Source organism: Engystomops pustulosus, chromosome 2 (assembly GCF_040894005.1).
Source record: "Engystomops pustulosus chromosome 2, aEngPut4.maternal, whole genome shotgun sequence".
In the NCBI taxonomy this organism is placed as follows: Eukaryota; Metazoa; Chordata; class Amphibia; order Anura; family Leptodactylidae; genus Engystomops; species Engystomops pustulosus.
Genome location: NC_092412.1, coordinates 214,323,696 through 214,338,648, shown reverse-complemented (window position 1 = coordinate 214,338,648; position 14,953 = coordinate 214,323,696). Strand labels below are relative to the sequence as shown.

At 40.2% G+C, this 14,953-nt stretch overlaps 2 protein-coding genes across 2 annotated transcripts in view; one reads left to right on the top strand and one right to left on the bottom strand.

The window, feature by feature from the left end:
* Nucleotides 1–14,953, top strand: part of SARM1 (sterile alpha and TIR motif containing 1) — a 125,866-nt gene that overhangs the window by 17,336 nt on the left and 93,577 nt on the right. The window lies entirely within an intron of this gene.
* VTN (vitronectin) overlaps nt 1–14,953 on the bottom strand; it is a 31,894-nt gene that overhangs the window by 4,180 nt on the left and 12,761 nt on the right. Inside the window, exons 2-5 of the mRNA XM_072138092.1 lie at nt 13,442–13,561; nt 9,533–9,904; nt 8,880–9,019; nt 1,766–1,922 (exon numbers count right to left, since the gene is read on the bottom strand). Of these exons, the coding sequence (XP_071994193.1) occupies nt 1,766–1,922; nt 8,880–9,019; nt 9,533–9,904; nt 13,442–13,561 (789 nt within the window). The remainder of the gene's footprint in view (nt 1–1,765; nt 1,923–8,879; nt 9,020–9,532; nt 9,905–13,441; nt 13,562–14,953) is intronic.

Genomic DNA, 14,953 nt, shown 5'->3' with positions numbered 1-14,953 from the left:
TCCGCAGTATTGCTTTACTACTGCATACCTTGTAAATTTTTCACTAGACTAGTGGGTAGTCCAGGAGCAATACTGTACTGGAAACAACACAGCACCAACGTGTGAAGTATGGGCTGAGCCCTCTCCATACACAGTGAGTGTTTGTTGCATAGCATATTGCAGCCAACACACACCATTGGTGCTAGCATCGATTGCAGGTGTTAACCTTTTCGAGTTTTTTTGCCGGCGTTAAAAAGCCAGCGGCATGTGGGTGCTGCCATATTGGCTAACATTGTTGCTTCCAGTGATGTCATTTGGGAGTGACGATCTGTCTCCATGACAGCCTTGGGTCTTTGCAAGACCTGAGGCTGTATGTTTAATGCTCAATTGTTACAATGTGCCAGTGGCACATTGCAATAAATGATCAGTAAAATCTCCATATGCTGCATACTGTAGTATAGCAGTATATGGTAGCATCAATCAGACAACCTAGGGTTAAAATAATAAAACAAAAAGAATTTTAAAAAAGTAAATAAATAAAAAACTAAATAAATTCAAATCACCCCCTTTCTCTATAACTGATATAAATAAGCAGTAACAATGTAAAAATGTTAGATATTGCCATGTTCCAAATTGTCTGATCTATCAAAATATATAATAACTGTTATTTTACTGTTATATAAGATAATAAGATAATCCTTTATTAGTCCCACAGTGGAGAAATTCACAGCACCCAAATGTCCGAAAAAAACTTCTTTGATAAAGAAGTGATCAAAAGGCTGTAAAAGTCTTGTACAGTGCTACAATGGTAGCAATGAAAACATCATCTCATCTCGCAAAAAATGAACCCTTACACAGCTCCATACACTAAAGTATGAAAAAAGTATTTAATTTTTGTAAATGTACAAAAACATTATAAATCCTAAGTTTAGTATCCCCGAGATCACACTGACCCAAAGAATAAAGGAGATTTATCATTTGGGATGCATAGTGAAAGCTCCAAAAACAAAGCCCACAAGAAAATGTCGCAAATGCGCAAATTTCACTACGCATGGAATTTTTTTCCCGCTTTCCAGTACACAGGGTACACAGTGTATTGTACAAAAGAAACAGTGGAAAAGATGATGCAGAATTTTACACTTCCTTGGGATCAATTGATGTATTTTAGACTACACCCCATCTTTACTACTCCAAATGGTATTGTTCCAGGGGCAACTTTTCAGAAAATTCCTTTAAGTATTCTGGCTGTGAAGCCCCAGGAAAAAGCCAAGAATAAGCATAAAGCTGCGTTCACTCTGCGTGCACTTATCTAAATACAATCCAAATGCAGTGTTTGAAAGTGGCCTCTGGTTTCTAATAATCTGCCTTAGTTTCAGGAAATGTTTTGTTTTTTTTTGAGCGAGGAACAAGCGTCCTGCGATCACCCTTCTAAAATCCATTTAAAATGCCTGTCCGTCCTGCAACGTGCCTCACAACACCATGGGGAAGATTTATCAAGTGTCTGAAAGTCAGAATATTTCCAGTTGCCCATGGCAACCAAGCACAGCTCAGCTTTCATTTTACCAGTGCTCATGAATATTTTAAAGGGGAGCTGTGATTGGTTGCCATGGGCAACTGGAAATATTCTGACTTTCAGACACTTGATAAATCTTCCCCCATGACTTTAGTAAATAGAAGTCAATGGGTCAATAAATTAGCTGCCCTATTTGCCAGTAGTTCACAGCCCCAAAACTATAAAGGGGTGCATGAGGCAAAAAAGAGGTAACTTGGAATTGGTTAAAATTACCTTTAAAGAAGTAGGCTTTTTCATACCCTTCATAATTATTGGCAGGAAGGGAAAAAGCAGCATCAATATCATCTGGAATGTTTAGAAAACCATCAACAATGGCACGAGGGTATCCAGAGTCAAGGCCTCCATCGGAAAATCTCCAATATTGTTTACCCTAGATAAAAAGACAAGGCTCTTCAGTAGTTCAATATATAGGAGCACATCTTAAATTACGGTATAGCATTTTATAATAAAGGCAGTATAGCAGGTCCTGTTATGCTACAGTGTTAAAAATAACGTTTCTTTAGGATTTGGGCCCACAAACCTGTTATCTAGGACAGTATCAGGCTCACAGTTATTGGTCAAGCCAGGAGGGTTCGGGCATCATTTATATGCCGTATTCAAAGTTCTTTTTTTGTGTAAGGTTGAATTTCACAGAATAGAAAGGGATATCATTGTTATCCTTTCACTGTTCTGTACAGCTAAATACTGACAGCTTCTGATCTGAAGGCTACTTACACACAAGTGCCAGAAAGTATGGACTGGTGGCCATCTGCGCGTGAGGTCTTTTTACATGACAATGACAATAGAAATACACTTTCCAAGCCATAAACATTGGCAAGAATAGGACCTGTTCTATCATCAGTTGATTCACACATGTGGCTGACTATACATACTATGCATACATGCTTCAATGGCTTCAAAGACTTAATCCTCATGAGAGGTTACCTTCAAAGAATCACCAAAGAACAAGCCTATAGTTAGTCTCTCTGTAGACTGTAGTCTGCCCACATTCTAAATGACAGCCTAATTTTCTGGTTATAAACAGAGATACTGTATTTCATTGATATCCTGCATTAACATTGATTACATGAATAAAGCAGGATAATGTTTGTCACAACTGTATTTGTGTTAAGTCGGAATAAAAAAGGAGAAAATGGGGAGCTCCACGTGTAGCCGTGCTTCCAATTTTTCTGATTTTTCCATTTTTGAAAAAAAAGGAAGCACGGCTACACATGGAGCGCCCTGTTTTCTCCATTTTTTTCCCGACTTATCTCTGTATTACCAGCGGACCCCAGACGGTTTTGAGGAGAGGAACAGACCCTGGGCGACAAAGACTTCCATCTACACTCACCGGCCACTTTATTAGGTACACCTGTCCAACTGCTCGTTAACACTTAATTTCTAATCAGCCAATCACATGGCGGCAACTCAGTGCATTTAGGCATGTAGACATGGTCAAGACAATCTCCTGCAGTTCAAACCGAGCATCAGTATGGGGAAGAAAGGTGATTTGAGTGCCTTTGAACGTAGCATGGTTGTTGGTGCCAGAAGGGCTGGTCTGAGTATTTCAGAAACTGCTGATCTACTGGGATTTTCACGCACAACCATCTCTAGGGTTTACAGAGAATGGTTCGAAAAAGAAAAAACATCCAGTGAGCGGCAGTTCTGTGGGCGGAAATGCCTTGTTGATGCCAGAGGTCAGTGGAGAATGGGCAGACTGCTTCGAGCTGATAGAAAGGCAACAGTGACTCAAATCGCCACCCGTTACAACCAAGGTAGGCAGAAGAGCATCTCTGAACGCACAGTACGTCGAACTTTGAGGCAGATGGGCTACAGCAGCAGAAGACCACATCGGGTGCCACTCCTTTCAGCTAAGAACAGGAAATTGAGGCTACAATTTGCACAAGCTCATCGAAATTGGACAGTAGAAGATTGGAAAAACATTGCCTGGTCTGATGAGTCTCGATTTCTGCTGCAACATTCGGATGGTAGGGTCAGACTTTGGCGTCAACAACATGAAAACATGGATCCATCCTGCCTTGTATCAACTGTTCAGGCTGGTGGTGGTGTCATGGTGTGGGGAATATTTTCTTGGCACTCTTTGGGCCCCTTGGTACCAATTGAGCATCGTTGCAATGCCACAGCCTACCTGAGTATTGTTGCTGACCATGTCCATCCCTTTATGACCACAATGTACCCAACATCTGATGGCTACTTTCAGCAGGATAATGCGCCATGTCATAAAGCTGGAATCATCTCAGACTGGTTTCTTGAAAAGACAAGTTCACTCTACTCAAATGGCCTCCACAGTCACCAGATCTCAATCCAATAGAGCATCTTTGGGATGTGGTGGAACGGGAGATTCGCATCATGGATGTGCAACTGACAAATCTGCGGCAACTGTGTGATGCCATCATGTCAATATGCACCAAAATCTCTGAGGAGCTTCCAGCACCTTGTTGAATCTATGCCACTAAGAATTGAGGCAGTTCTGAAGGCAAAAGGGGGTCCAACCCGTTACTAGTATGGTGTACCTAATAAAGTGGCCAGTGAGTGTATATGTCTACAGAGTAGTTATGCGCTGAGCATCAGGTGAGCAGACACACACACATTTTTTTCTTTATATTACAGTATAACCCTATGAGCGCTCCCCCCTTCTTTTTTCTTTTTTCCTTCTATCTGAATACAACTGTATTTGAGTAAGTTGAAAGATTGGATATAGATGTGGCAAATGGTATTTAACAAATAATTGTAAAGGTTCTAGACAAGAAGTGTATTTCAGCAATCATTAAATGCAATCAAACATATATGTACAAGGAGACCTAAGAACACCATACCCTACCCTATATGTATAACAGAAAACAGTAGACTGTAATAGTATTGCATGCCCAGACCCTCCAAACAAAACCTGTAAAACTTTGGAAAGCATACAGTATCAGAGGCCATGGAAGTGAAATGTGCTGGATTTGAGCCATTATGAAATTTCACTTTGGAGCTCCTGGTTAAGGGGCCCAGTAGGACTGATTACCCTGATGGGCTCAGCAGCCCAGGTGCCCAACTAATTTTAGACCTAATTCATCATTTTCAGGTCAAATTCCGTATTAAAAGCCCTCCTGGATAGGCTGGTACAGCATTGCCACCAAGTGGCAGGAATAGGTATCTGCACTGTGCAGCATTTGTATGTTTGAATGTGTAACCTGAAAGGGTGTTTACATTAAAAATGTATCTCTCATGAGGTATAGCAGGCTGTGATTGGTTGGTAGGCTCACAACATTCTAGGCCAGTGATGGCGAACCTTTTAGAGCCTGAGGGCCCAAACTTCAACCAAAAGTCACTTATTTATTGCAAAGTGCCAGCACAGCAATTAAACCAGTAATTTATTTCTCCTTGTTCAGCCTCCTAAGGACACCAACGCAGTTGAAAGGAGGAGGGAAAATCTGCCTATCATTGTAGGAAGATTCTGCAGGCAGATTCTTTGAGTCCTACCTGGTGAACTTCATGCTGGGGTGATGGCCTGGGTGCCCACAGAGAGGGCTCCGAGTGCCACCTCTGGCACCAGTGCCATAGGTTCGCCACCACTGTTCTAGGCTGTGCAAATAAATACAAAGCTTAGTTTGGGGTTCTGTAATTTGTTGTCGGAAACACTGATTTATATTGTTATGCTGCTAATGTAGCAGAGCCAACTGCCTCTTTGGAGATTAATTTCTACCAATCGGATCACTAGTCCAGGCTGAAATACTGATATTATAAACCAAAAACCAATACAATGATCCAAGAAAAGTATTGTTACAATATCAATTAGTTTTTCTGCTTATCAAAGGGATTTGCGTAAACACCAAATGATATAAAAATACTCAGTAAAAACATCATATAAAAACATACAAAGACCATGGACAGTGTGACATACATAAAGAACAATGTAACAAGTTCATATGTGGGCTCTGTAAACTATGATGAAAATCCAATGCCCAATATAACAATATCAAAGCCGTGAGAGTAAAGTTACAGACAATATGCACAGATGCTGGCTTATAATTATTACCAGTAAAGTACAAGTGTGGACACTGGCAAATATTGAACATATTTTTGATACTAGAAATCCTCATCATATCACATCATATATACAATAGACTCAAAAATCAACTAGCTTGTGCAAATAGTGTCATTTCTATAAACAAGCCACGTCCCGAACAAGAAAGAGTTAATACCAATCACTGGCCACCGTGCTATATAATATTATATAATATAATGCAGTCACACTGTCCAGCACTCCACTGAAAGTACTGATATTGTTCCTGCTATCTATATTACGGCATTTGGGGCATTAGGTGTGTATTGGGAATTTATATGCTGTTTGTCTGTATATGGTATTGTATGTGTATATATGATGTGTATATGGTGTATGTATGTTCATGCAATATGTGAGTATATGGTATGAGTATATGATGTATGTATATAAGTATATAAATGTGTCTATATATGAGTGTATAAATGTGAGAGATTGTAACTCACATTTGTGAGTATAGAAATATATATATATTTTTTTAAGGTGCTAGGGGGGGGGGGGGGGGCAATTCAGAAGTCTGTAATAAGGCTTTGTCTCTCCTAGTTACACCCCATGAAGGAAGGAGTTCTTAACAGCCAGTTATCTGCTGTTCCATGAGAAGTTTTCCTAACAAAGGAACATTGGGGGAGATTCATTAATGTGTCTCAGGCTCTGACAGTGCAGAGCTGGCCGCCACTAGTCTTGTACCAAAATTCATTATTGTGACAATGAATACTGACTGTCAAGTTCTACTTTTAAACCTGGTTTTAGCTGGTCTAAACTGTGCACCAAATTTTGGCACAACCTCCATGATTTTTTGGCGCACGGGCTGATTTATATATAGCCACGTCCCCTTTCTCCGAAACCATGCCCCGTTTCACACTCCCTTTTTCGGACAAGCCGGAAAACAGCCTAAAAATGGTCTAGAAGCCTTCAGAAATTTTTTGGAAGGCACTTTAGACATTTATTTTTGGCACAAAACATAATTCTTGGGCGCAGAGGCAGTCATGAATTTCCCCATTAGGCTTACAACATCTCAGTTTTCTTTGTGCATCCCTGGCCTTCCTCTACCATCACAGGCTTTTGTTTTACTATCTGCTAGTGGGAGTGCTCCTGGGGAATCCTCATTGCCACGTGGCCTCCCCATCTTCTTGCTTCTCCCTGCTGGCCCCGGCGGGTGTGGATGAGGTCTCTGCTACCGTGACACCTGCGGTCCAGCTGCCATTAATTCTGCCACTCCATTCCTAGTGACCTGCTGTCCCCATCCAATGAGGACATGATAAAGCAAAGCAAATACACAATCATATGAACAATAATACAGACCACAGATGGGGGGATTTGCCTGAGACCAGGCTTGAGTGCGCAACGTGCTGCTCTGCAACCAGTACACCTATGATTGGTGGTAACCATAGGTTAAGTTTTTTTGGGAAAGTCTGGGCATGTGCAATACTATTACTATTAATATTTTCTGTTATATATATAAAGAGAGAAGATGTTTTTAGGTCTTCTTGTCTGTATATTTTTTATTGTATGCTATGATTGCTGAAATAAAGATTGTATTTTCCCTTTATTTCTTATGTGTTTTCTGTTCCGGTTGTATCCGCTAGCTATTACCTTATAGAGTGCATGATTATAAGTGGGAGCCAAAACTGGGGCTGTTTAGTATACATATGGATTCATATATAAAAACTAGCCACAGAGATCTGTTCAATAATACTTTTATATACCAAGGCCTGTAAATATAACAATGGGTTGGTTCTCAATTAATTTGAACTGAATACTTCTAGAGAAAAATTTCTATATGAAAATTTTTTAAACCTTTCCAACATTCTTTCTATTTATCAAAACATAATATTATTAACAATGAGGAGTCATCAATTGCACCAACCCGGTTTTTCCAAAGCTGGATTGCTCTCATTTGCTAATGTCATGATTTTCATGCAAATGTACTGTGCTTAAAAGGTTTGCATGTTGCCAGTACTTGGCACTGACAACTGACCAAAGGGTTTTCTGATATTTAGCTCATAATAATTGTTTTATTCACCAAAATTACATTCCACACTCTACATATCAATATGCAACTCGGCCATGGTAGTATTATGAATTGTTGCTATCATTTCTTTCGTTTATATTTTATATCTTGTTATGAATGAAGCCTTCAAAAACCATCATCTTTATGATCCGTTAGTGGAGAAGGCCACTCAACAGAACGCACTCAAACCATTCTCATTGGGATTGGAAAATATATTGCCAATTTAACCCATCTAGGTGGATAATTCTGAGCCAAAATCATCTCTTAAAAAAAGATGACTTAGACCTCAGGTGGTTGGGTTCAGCAGCAAACAGCTTTATGGGTGTGCAAAGTCTATGACGGCACAAGGTGTATCACTCCTCTTCAGAGAAAATAGCCCTCTTGGTTCCCCTATACCAGTGATGGCGAACCTTTTAGCGGCCGAGTGCCCAAACTGCAACCTAAAACCCCCCTTATTTATTGTGAGTTGCCAACCAAAAATTAAAGCAGTAACTTATGGCTCCCTGTTCAACAACTTTAAATAAAATTAGCCTCCTGAGGACAGCAACACAGTAGAAAGATGGGAAATTTTCATCATTTTAGCTTCTTTCCAGTGTCCCTCAGTATAGAGAAAATCGTGGGGCCAGCAGGAGGTCCTCCAAAGATAATTCGGCACTGTTTACTCATTCTCCCTCTTCCTACAGTCCCAAGTAGCGAAGTAAGTATTAAAATATGACTGAAAGAAGCGTCTTTAAGTTGCTTGGAACTGCAGGAAGATTCTTTGAGTCCTGTCTGGTGTGCTGGGGAGATGACCCAAGTGCCCACAGAAAGAGCTCTGAGTGCCGCCTCTGGCACCCTTGCCATAGGTTCGCCACCACTGCCCTATACAATGTTATGCTTTCCTAAGTGCTCCACAAAGTATAATTCTCCCTTCTTAGTAAACTAGTAAACCAAAACAACAAATGGATATTGGTTGGTAACACTGCACAATGTCTACTAGCAGCCTGACAGCACACTTATAGCTGAAATATAGCTGGGACATTGTAACAGCTCCTAAAATCAAGGATTATTCCACCATGGTACCAGCAGTTGGACAGCTTGCGATCAGGGAGTAAATGTATTTACAGATGTTCCATTTAATTGAATTTTTTTGGTGCAATATACTTAACAATATCTATACCAGTCTTCTGGCTTTTATTGCCTTGAGTAATAAATACATGTGTGTATTATTTTTTTAAATTGATAAAAAGACCATTGAAAAAAAGAATTCAAAATAAGAATAGAATTTTTACCTTAAAAAGATAAGTCTTCCCCTGACAGTTCAAGCGAGTAAATGCAGCGTCTATAGGGCCTTCTATACCCCATACATCTTTAATAAGTTTAGGGTATCCATCCAGTGCCCGTTTATCATTAAGTTCATAAAAGTATTTTCCTATATAATATAGAGAAGGCATTTGTTTTTTAAACATATAGGGTACCTAACATTCAAAAAACATAATCAATCGTATAGTATGTGTACATAAGGAGTAAAACTATTTTTAGCCACAATATAACTTTTATTTAACATTTTCTAGTAGCTTTTCTGTGTGAAAGTTTTGTGTGTCATTTTTAGTCCTCTCTAAGTTGTTGGGTGTAGACTTAGCTTTTGTGACTTCCCCCTTACCCTTCAGGAAGCTTCTTTGTAGCTTGCTAGCAAGACAGAATCTACCAGGGATTACAGAGTAAAATCTATTGGGAGGGAGTATGGGAAGAGCCAGGTATGGGGAGAAATAAACACTATCCTCTGATAGGAAATATTACAATGTTTCTTTTATTCGCTTACACTATTAGGTTATGTAAGGATTGTTGACACTTTGGACATTAGTGTATAATAGAATTGTTGCAAAAAATCATGTATACATCACATAATACAAGTACAGATTGTGTTCTGATACTGAGTCCTTACCTCGGAAAGCATAGATAGAACCATTCTTAAAGTTAGTAAAAGCATCAAAGGGTTTTCCACTACATAACACCTCTGGGGTCTCTTCTGTAGCAGGTGGTTCAGCAGTGGGCTCTTCTGTGGCAGGTGGTTCTTCAGTGGGCTCTTCTGTGGCAGGTGGTTCTTCAGTGGGCTCTTCTGTGGCAGGTGGTTCTGCAGTGGGCTCTTCTTTGGCAGGTGGTTCAGTAGTGGGCTCCTCTGAGGGTGTCTCATCAGTGGATTCTACAAGCTCCTCTGCAGGTGCAAATTCGTTCAACTCCTCTGGTTCTACAGTATCATTGAAAGTATCATAATTGAACTCATCTTCAGGAATGGAAAAAACATCTCCTCGTGTCTCTAAAAAAGAACATACAGTATAATTACTTATGGTTTATCAATAACAGTCTGGAGCTGACCCTGCATTGTATTTACAATGCAGGGTCGGCTCCAGGTTTCAATAGGCCCCTAGGCGAAAGAGCCTCAGTGGGCCCCTTTTCAGTAAACTCATGGTGGCATTAAAAATTCAGAAACTAAAATATTCCATAATTTATCATACCAAACAGCCCCCCATGGGTTTTTTTTATATAAAGCCCCCCTCACACTCTATGGATTCATTAGATACAGCCCACATGAACCGAATGGATGCCTTATGTAGAGCTTTATGTGGGTCCCCTAGCAGCTTTTGTCCGGGTTTACTCAGTGCTGGCACTGGCCCTGGTACAATGTATACAATTATTCTTATGCCATGTGTTTCCCCACATCTTTGTTTCATATATTTGTAAGCTACACAAATTTGAGCAGTTCCCAGCAGTTTGGGAAATGTATTGTCAGCAGGGAAATGGCTATGAGGGTGCATAAGTAGCAGTTTTACCTGGGCCCTCATCCCTGAGAATCCCCTAAGAATTTTTAATGCAAAAGATGAAAGCAATATTATAAATTGCCTATGGTAGAGAGAGAACCTTGTTACATTTACTGCATTATTGCATTAATGCATTACGTTTTAGTGTCTCCAGTTAAAACTTTTATTGTACAATTTTTTGACATAAGAATGAAAAATTTTATATATAAAAAGGCTGGAAATCTGAACCAATAATAAGCCACAGTGCTATTATTGCTTTTTTTTCTCCAGTGTTACCCTAATGGGGGAATATTACCTATGAATGAGAAATCGGTTGGGCAACAGACGACAATGGGACCAATGATCATGTTCTGTTATACTTTGGGCATCGGTTTGAGGCTGAAGAATTTGGAGTTTTTTTTAAATTGAATATTTTTAAATATTCACTTGGGATTATGTTTTCCATATTTGTAAATCTTGGTTTTGTATGGGATCAATATGGTTGTGACATTAGTGTTGTTATATGTTTGTCTTTTTTACAGCAATAAGGTTAATTAATAGCTTTGCATTTATCAGCATATGTATAAGGTTTGACTTTTATTGGTGACACTGTAATAAATGTAATGTTTGTACTTTGTTTGTACTTAGTGACTACTATATCTTATGTTATTTTCTAATCGCTGTATTTATTCTTATTGAGCCAGATGAATTATGGTATTGGCTCTCTAGCACATACATACAGTGGGAAAGTATTCAGACCCCTTTAATGTTTTACTCTTTGTTTCATTGCAGCCAATTGCTAAGATCAAAAAACTTCTTTTTTTAGCTTGTTAATGTATACCCTAAAACCCTGAAGTGTAGATTTTTTTGCTAACAAGAAAAACTGAATTATCAAATGGTCATAAGTATTCAGACCCTTTGCTCAGTATTGAGTAGAAGCAGTTGTTGAGCTAGTACAGCCATGAGTCGACTTGGGAATGATGCAACAAGTTTGGTCACAGAGTTGTTCTGAAGCCACTGCTTTGTTGTGTGCTTAGGGTCGTTGTCTTGTTGGAAGGTGAACCTTTGGCTCAGTCTGAGGTCCAGAGAACTCTGAAAGAGGTTTTCATCCAGGATATCTCTGTAGTTGGCCGCATTCATCTTTCCTTTAATTGCAACCAGTCATCCTGTTCCTGCAGCTGAAAAACACCCTTCAGCATGATGTTGCCACCACCATGTGTCACTGTTGGGATTGTATTTGGAAGGTGATGAGCAGTGCTTGGTCTTCTCCACACATGTTGCTTAGAGTTAACACCGAAATGTTAAATCTTCATCTCATCAGACAGAGAATATTATTTATCATAGTCTGGGAGTCCTTCACAAGTTTTTTTGCAAACTTGCACTCAGGATAGGCTTCCCTTGGCACACTCTTCCATAAAACCCGACTGGGGAAGGGCTGCATTGATAATTGACTTTGTGGAACTTTTTCGGACCTCCCTTCTGCCTTTCTGGAGCTCAGCCACAGTGATCTTGGGGGTCTTCTTTACCTCTCTCACCAAGGCTCTTCTCCTATGATTGCTAAGTTTGGCTGGATGGCCAGGTCGAGGAAGAGTTGTGGTTGTCCCAAACTGAGCTCCTTGGACAATTCCTTAGATCTCATGATTCTCATGTGCTCTGACGTGCACTGTGAGGTCTTATATGGACAGATATGTGCCTTTCCTAATCAAGTCCAGTCAGTTCAATTGAACACAGCTAGACCCCAATAAAGGAGTAGAGATTTCAATGAAAATGAGAAGAAAATGCACAGCATGTGAGTTAAATGAATGTCACAGCACTGGGTCTGGATACTTATGACCATGTGATATTCCAGTTTTTCTTGTTTAATAAATTTGCAAAAATATGTACATTTGTATTTTTTTTCAGTCAAGTTGTAGTGCAGTGTGTACATTAACGAGCAAAAAAATAAATACCAGATAGATTTATGATCTTAAAAATTGGTAGCAATGAAACAGAGTGAAAAATGTATAGGGGTCTGAATACTTTCCATACCCACTGTATGTGTTTATGTGTGTAGATGTCCAATTGTAAAATGTGTAAATAGATTTAGAGTCTGAAGGATTTACTGTCTGAAGGATAGTTACTTTCTATTTGTGAATATGGGATTTTGTAAGTAAGTAAGTAAGTAATTGTTGCTTTATACTTACTGGTTTGCCCATGTATAAAGTAGTATAATGTGTTGCATGCCACATGCACATTAGGCAAAGATCGGCTGTACGTGATTGCTTGTTCTGTCCTATAAGTGCACAGCTCAGTGCTCAATCCCCTGTGACCCGTCCAAGATTTTGGACATGTGCACTAGCACTTAGATGGCACGGGCGATACACGTGGTATGCAGCGTCTGTCGAGGTGCATGTGCCTGAAAGTCAGGCTAACAATACTTCCGTTGACCATTCAGGCACCCTACCATCTGTTTCATGCCCCCTGAAGAAGCTTGAAAGCGAAACATGCGTTGTCATGTTCTGGTCGTGGTTCGTTATCCTTTCTGGACATCATGGGTAAGATACTTGTCTTTAATTAATTTAGAATGCTCAATGCCTGGACATATCACTATAGAATAGTAAATAGTGATGTTTTAATATTTGAGAGTTATGGTGATGCAGCTACCCCTTCCCATGATGTGCATTGACCCACCACTGGAGGCATCACTCCAGACTTGCATTTCCAATATTACCTAGATATATTCTTTTTATTTATTGTATGATAAAGCTTCTGTGGTATTTTTAATGATTTGTGAACATTTGACTCATTCTATAGGAATCTTCCCAGTTTACTCCTTGTGGCTAAAAATCAGTCTATGGTCATGTGATGTCACACAGGTCCTTATATGTATCATCTAGCCTGTGCTTTCCCCTCCCCAGTTAGCTTCTCTCCCATTCTCTTCCTATTGTCTGCTGAATCGCCTTACAACAAAGGTTATGTTTGTTAGAAAAAATATAATAAAAACATTACTAAAAAAAACCCTTTTTTTGTTTCAATGGTTCTAGCACAGCAGAGATGTTGCATTGATACCTTCTTACCTTTTGGTTTGCAGATTGAAATGTAGTCGTGACAGCAGCTCTTGTAATATATACACAAGTTATCACATTGACATTTCTTGTTAACATCAAATCCATCAAGACATCGGCCAGTGCAGGACTCTGCAACAAATGCGGATAAGTACAAATGTTACTGAAGATGACAAAATCTGGACCATTTGCTCCCCTAGTTTGAATCTGAATATGTCATTAATGTGTTTAGGTATGTCTCCAGGAGGCTTGCGACTTGCCACACATCTGTTAGCAGAAACTAAAACGCTATTCCACTATATTGGAGGCAAACCATCCCACGCCCACTAACGGCGTGATCGGAAATGGTCACACAAATCTACAGAATGGAGGAACTCTATAGCTGGTCCTCTCATACACATGAGCGCTTTATGAAGACATGGTCCCCATGGTCTATTAATGCTTAAGGTGCCGTAAATGGCGATGCTGCCTAATATCAGTCCTTTCCAGGTAGCCGAGTTCTTACCCACACTTGCAAGGACACCAAGAGTTGAGAGATCTTAGTAGAGATGATACATCCACTCCAAGCATTGAGCATTGAGGCTATGAGCTTTGAGGCTAGCTAGACACCACCACCCTAACCCACCCATCCCATATTATTTCCTTATTTTTTCCCCCAACCATTTCTACCTTTTTGCCATTGTATTCAAAGTGTTTATTTTATACTTTTACCAGAAATGTGTTGCAACATTAGAAGAAGCTTACTTTTATGTTTTGACATGTCCTGATAAGATAATAAATCAATAATTCCTTTATTTATATAGCACACACAGATTACGCTGTGCAGCACAAAGCTTGCCAAATCGGTCCCTGTCAATCAACCTACCACTATGTTTTGGAGTGTGGGAGGAAACACATGCAAACTCAGAGAGAACATACAAACTCTTTGCAGATGTTGACCCTGGGACTTGAACCCAGGTCCCCAGTGCTGCAAGGCTGTAGAGCTAACCACTAAACCACCTTGCCACCCTATGAGACAACAATAACTTGTAAATGCACATTTTCTGGTGATTGCCAGTGTGTTTATCTTTGTGTTTACCAATAAAAACAGAATTAACCTCTTAACGCTCAGCGTCCGATATATCGGACGCTGAGCTCAGTGACTTAGCGCTCAGCGTCCGATATATCGGACGCTGAGCTGATGCCGGTTTGGCTCAAGATCTGAGCCGAACCGGCATCGGGAAACACGGGGTGCCGGCATCGGAGTTGACTCCGATCGCGGGTGCTTAACCCGTTAAATGCCGCGGTCAGCGCGACCGCGGCATCTAACATGTATCTGGGGGGACTTTCCCCCACGATCGGCCCCCCGAACCGTTTTCGGGGTGCGCCGATCGTTGCTATAGTAACTCTGGGGTCCGATCTGGACCCCAGAGTTACCTGCAAGAATTGCCAGTAAGATGGCGTCTGTGACGTCATCTTACTGGCACAGTGCCAGCCTATGCAAGTGTATAGGCTGACACTGATAATACTCTGCAATACATGAGT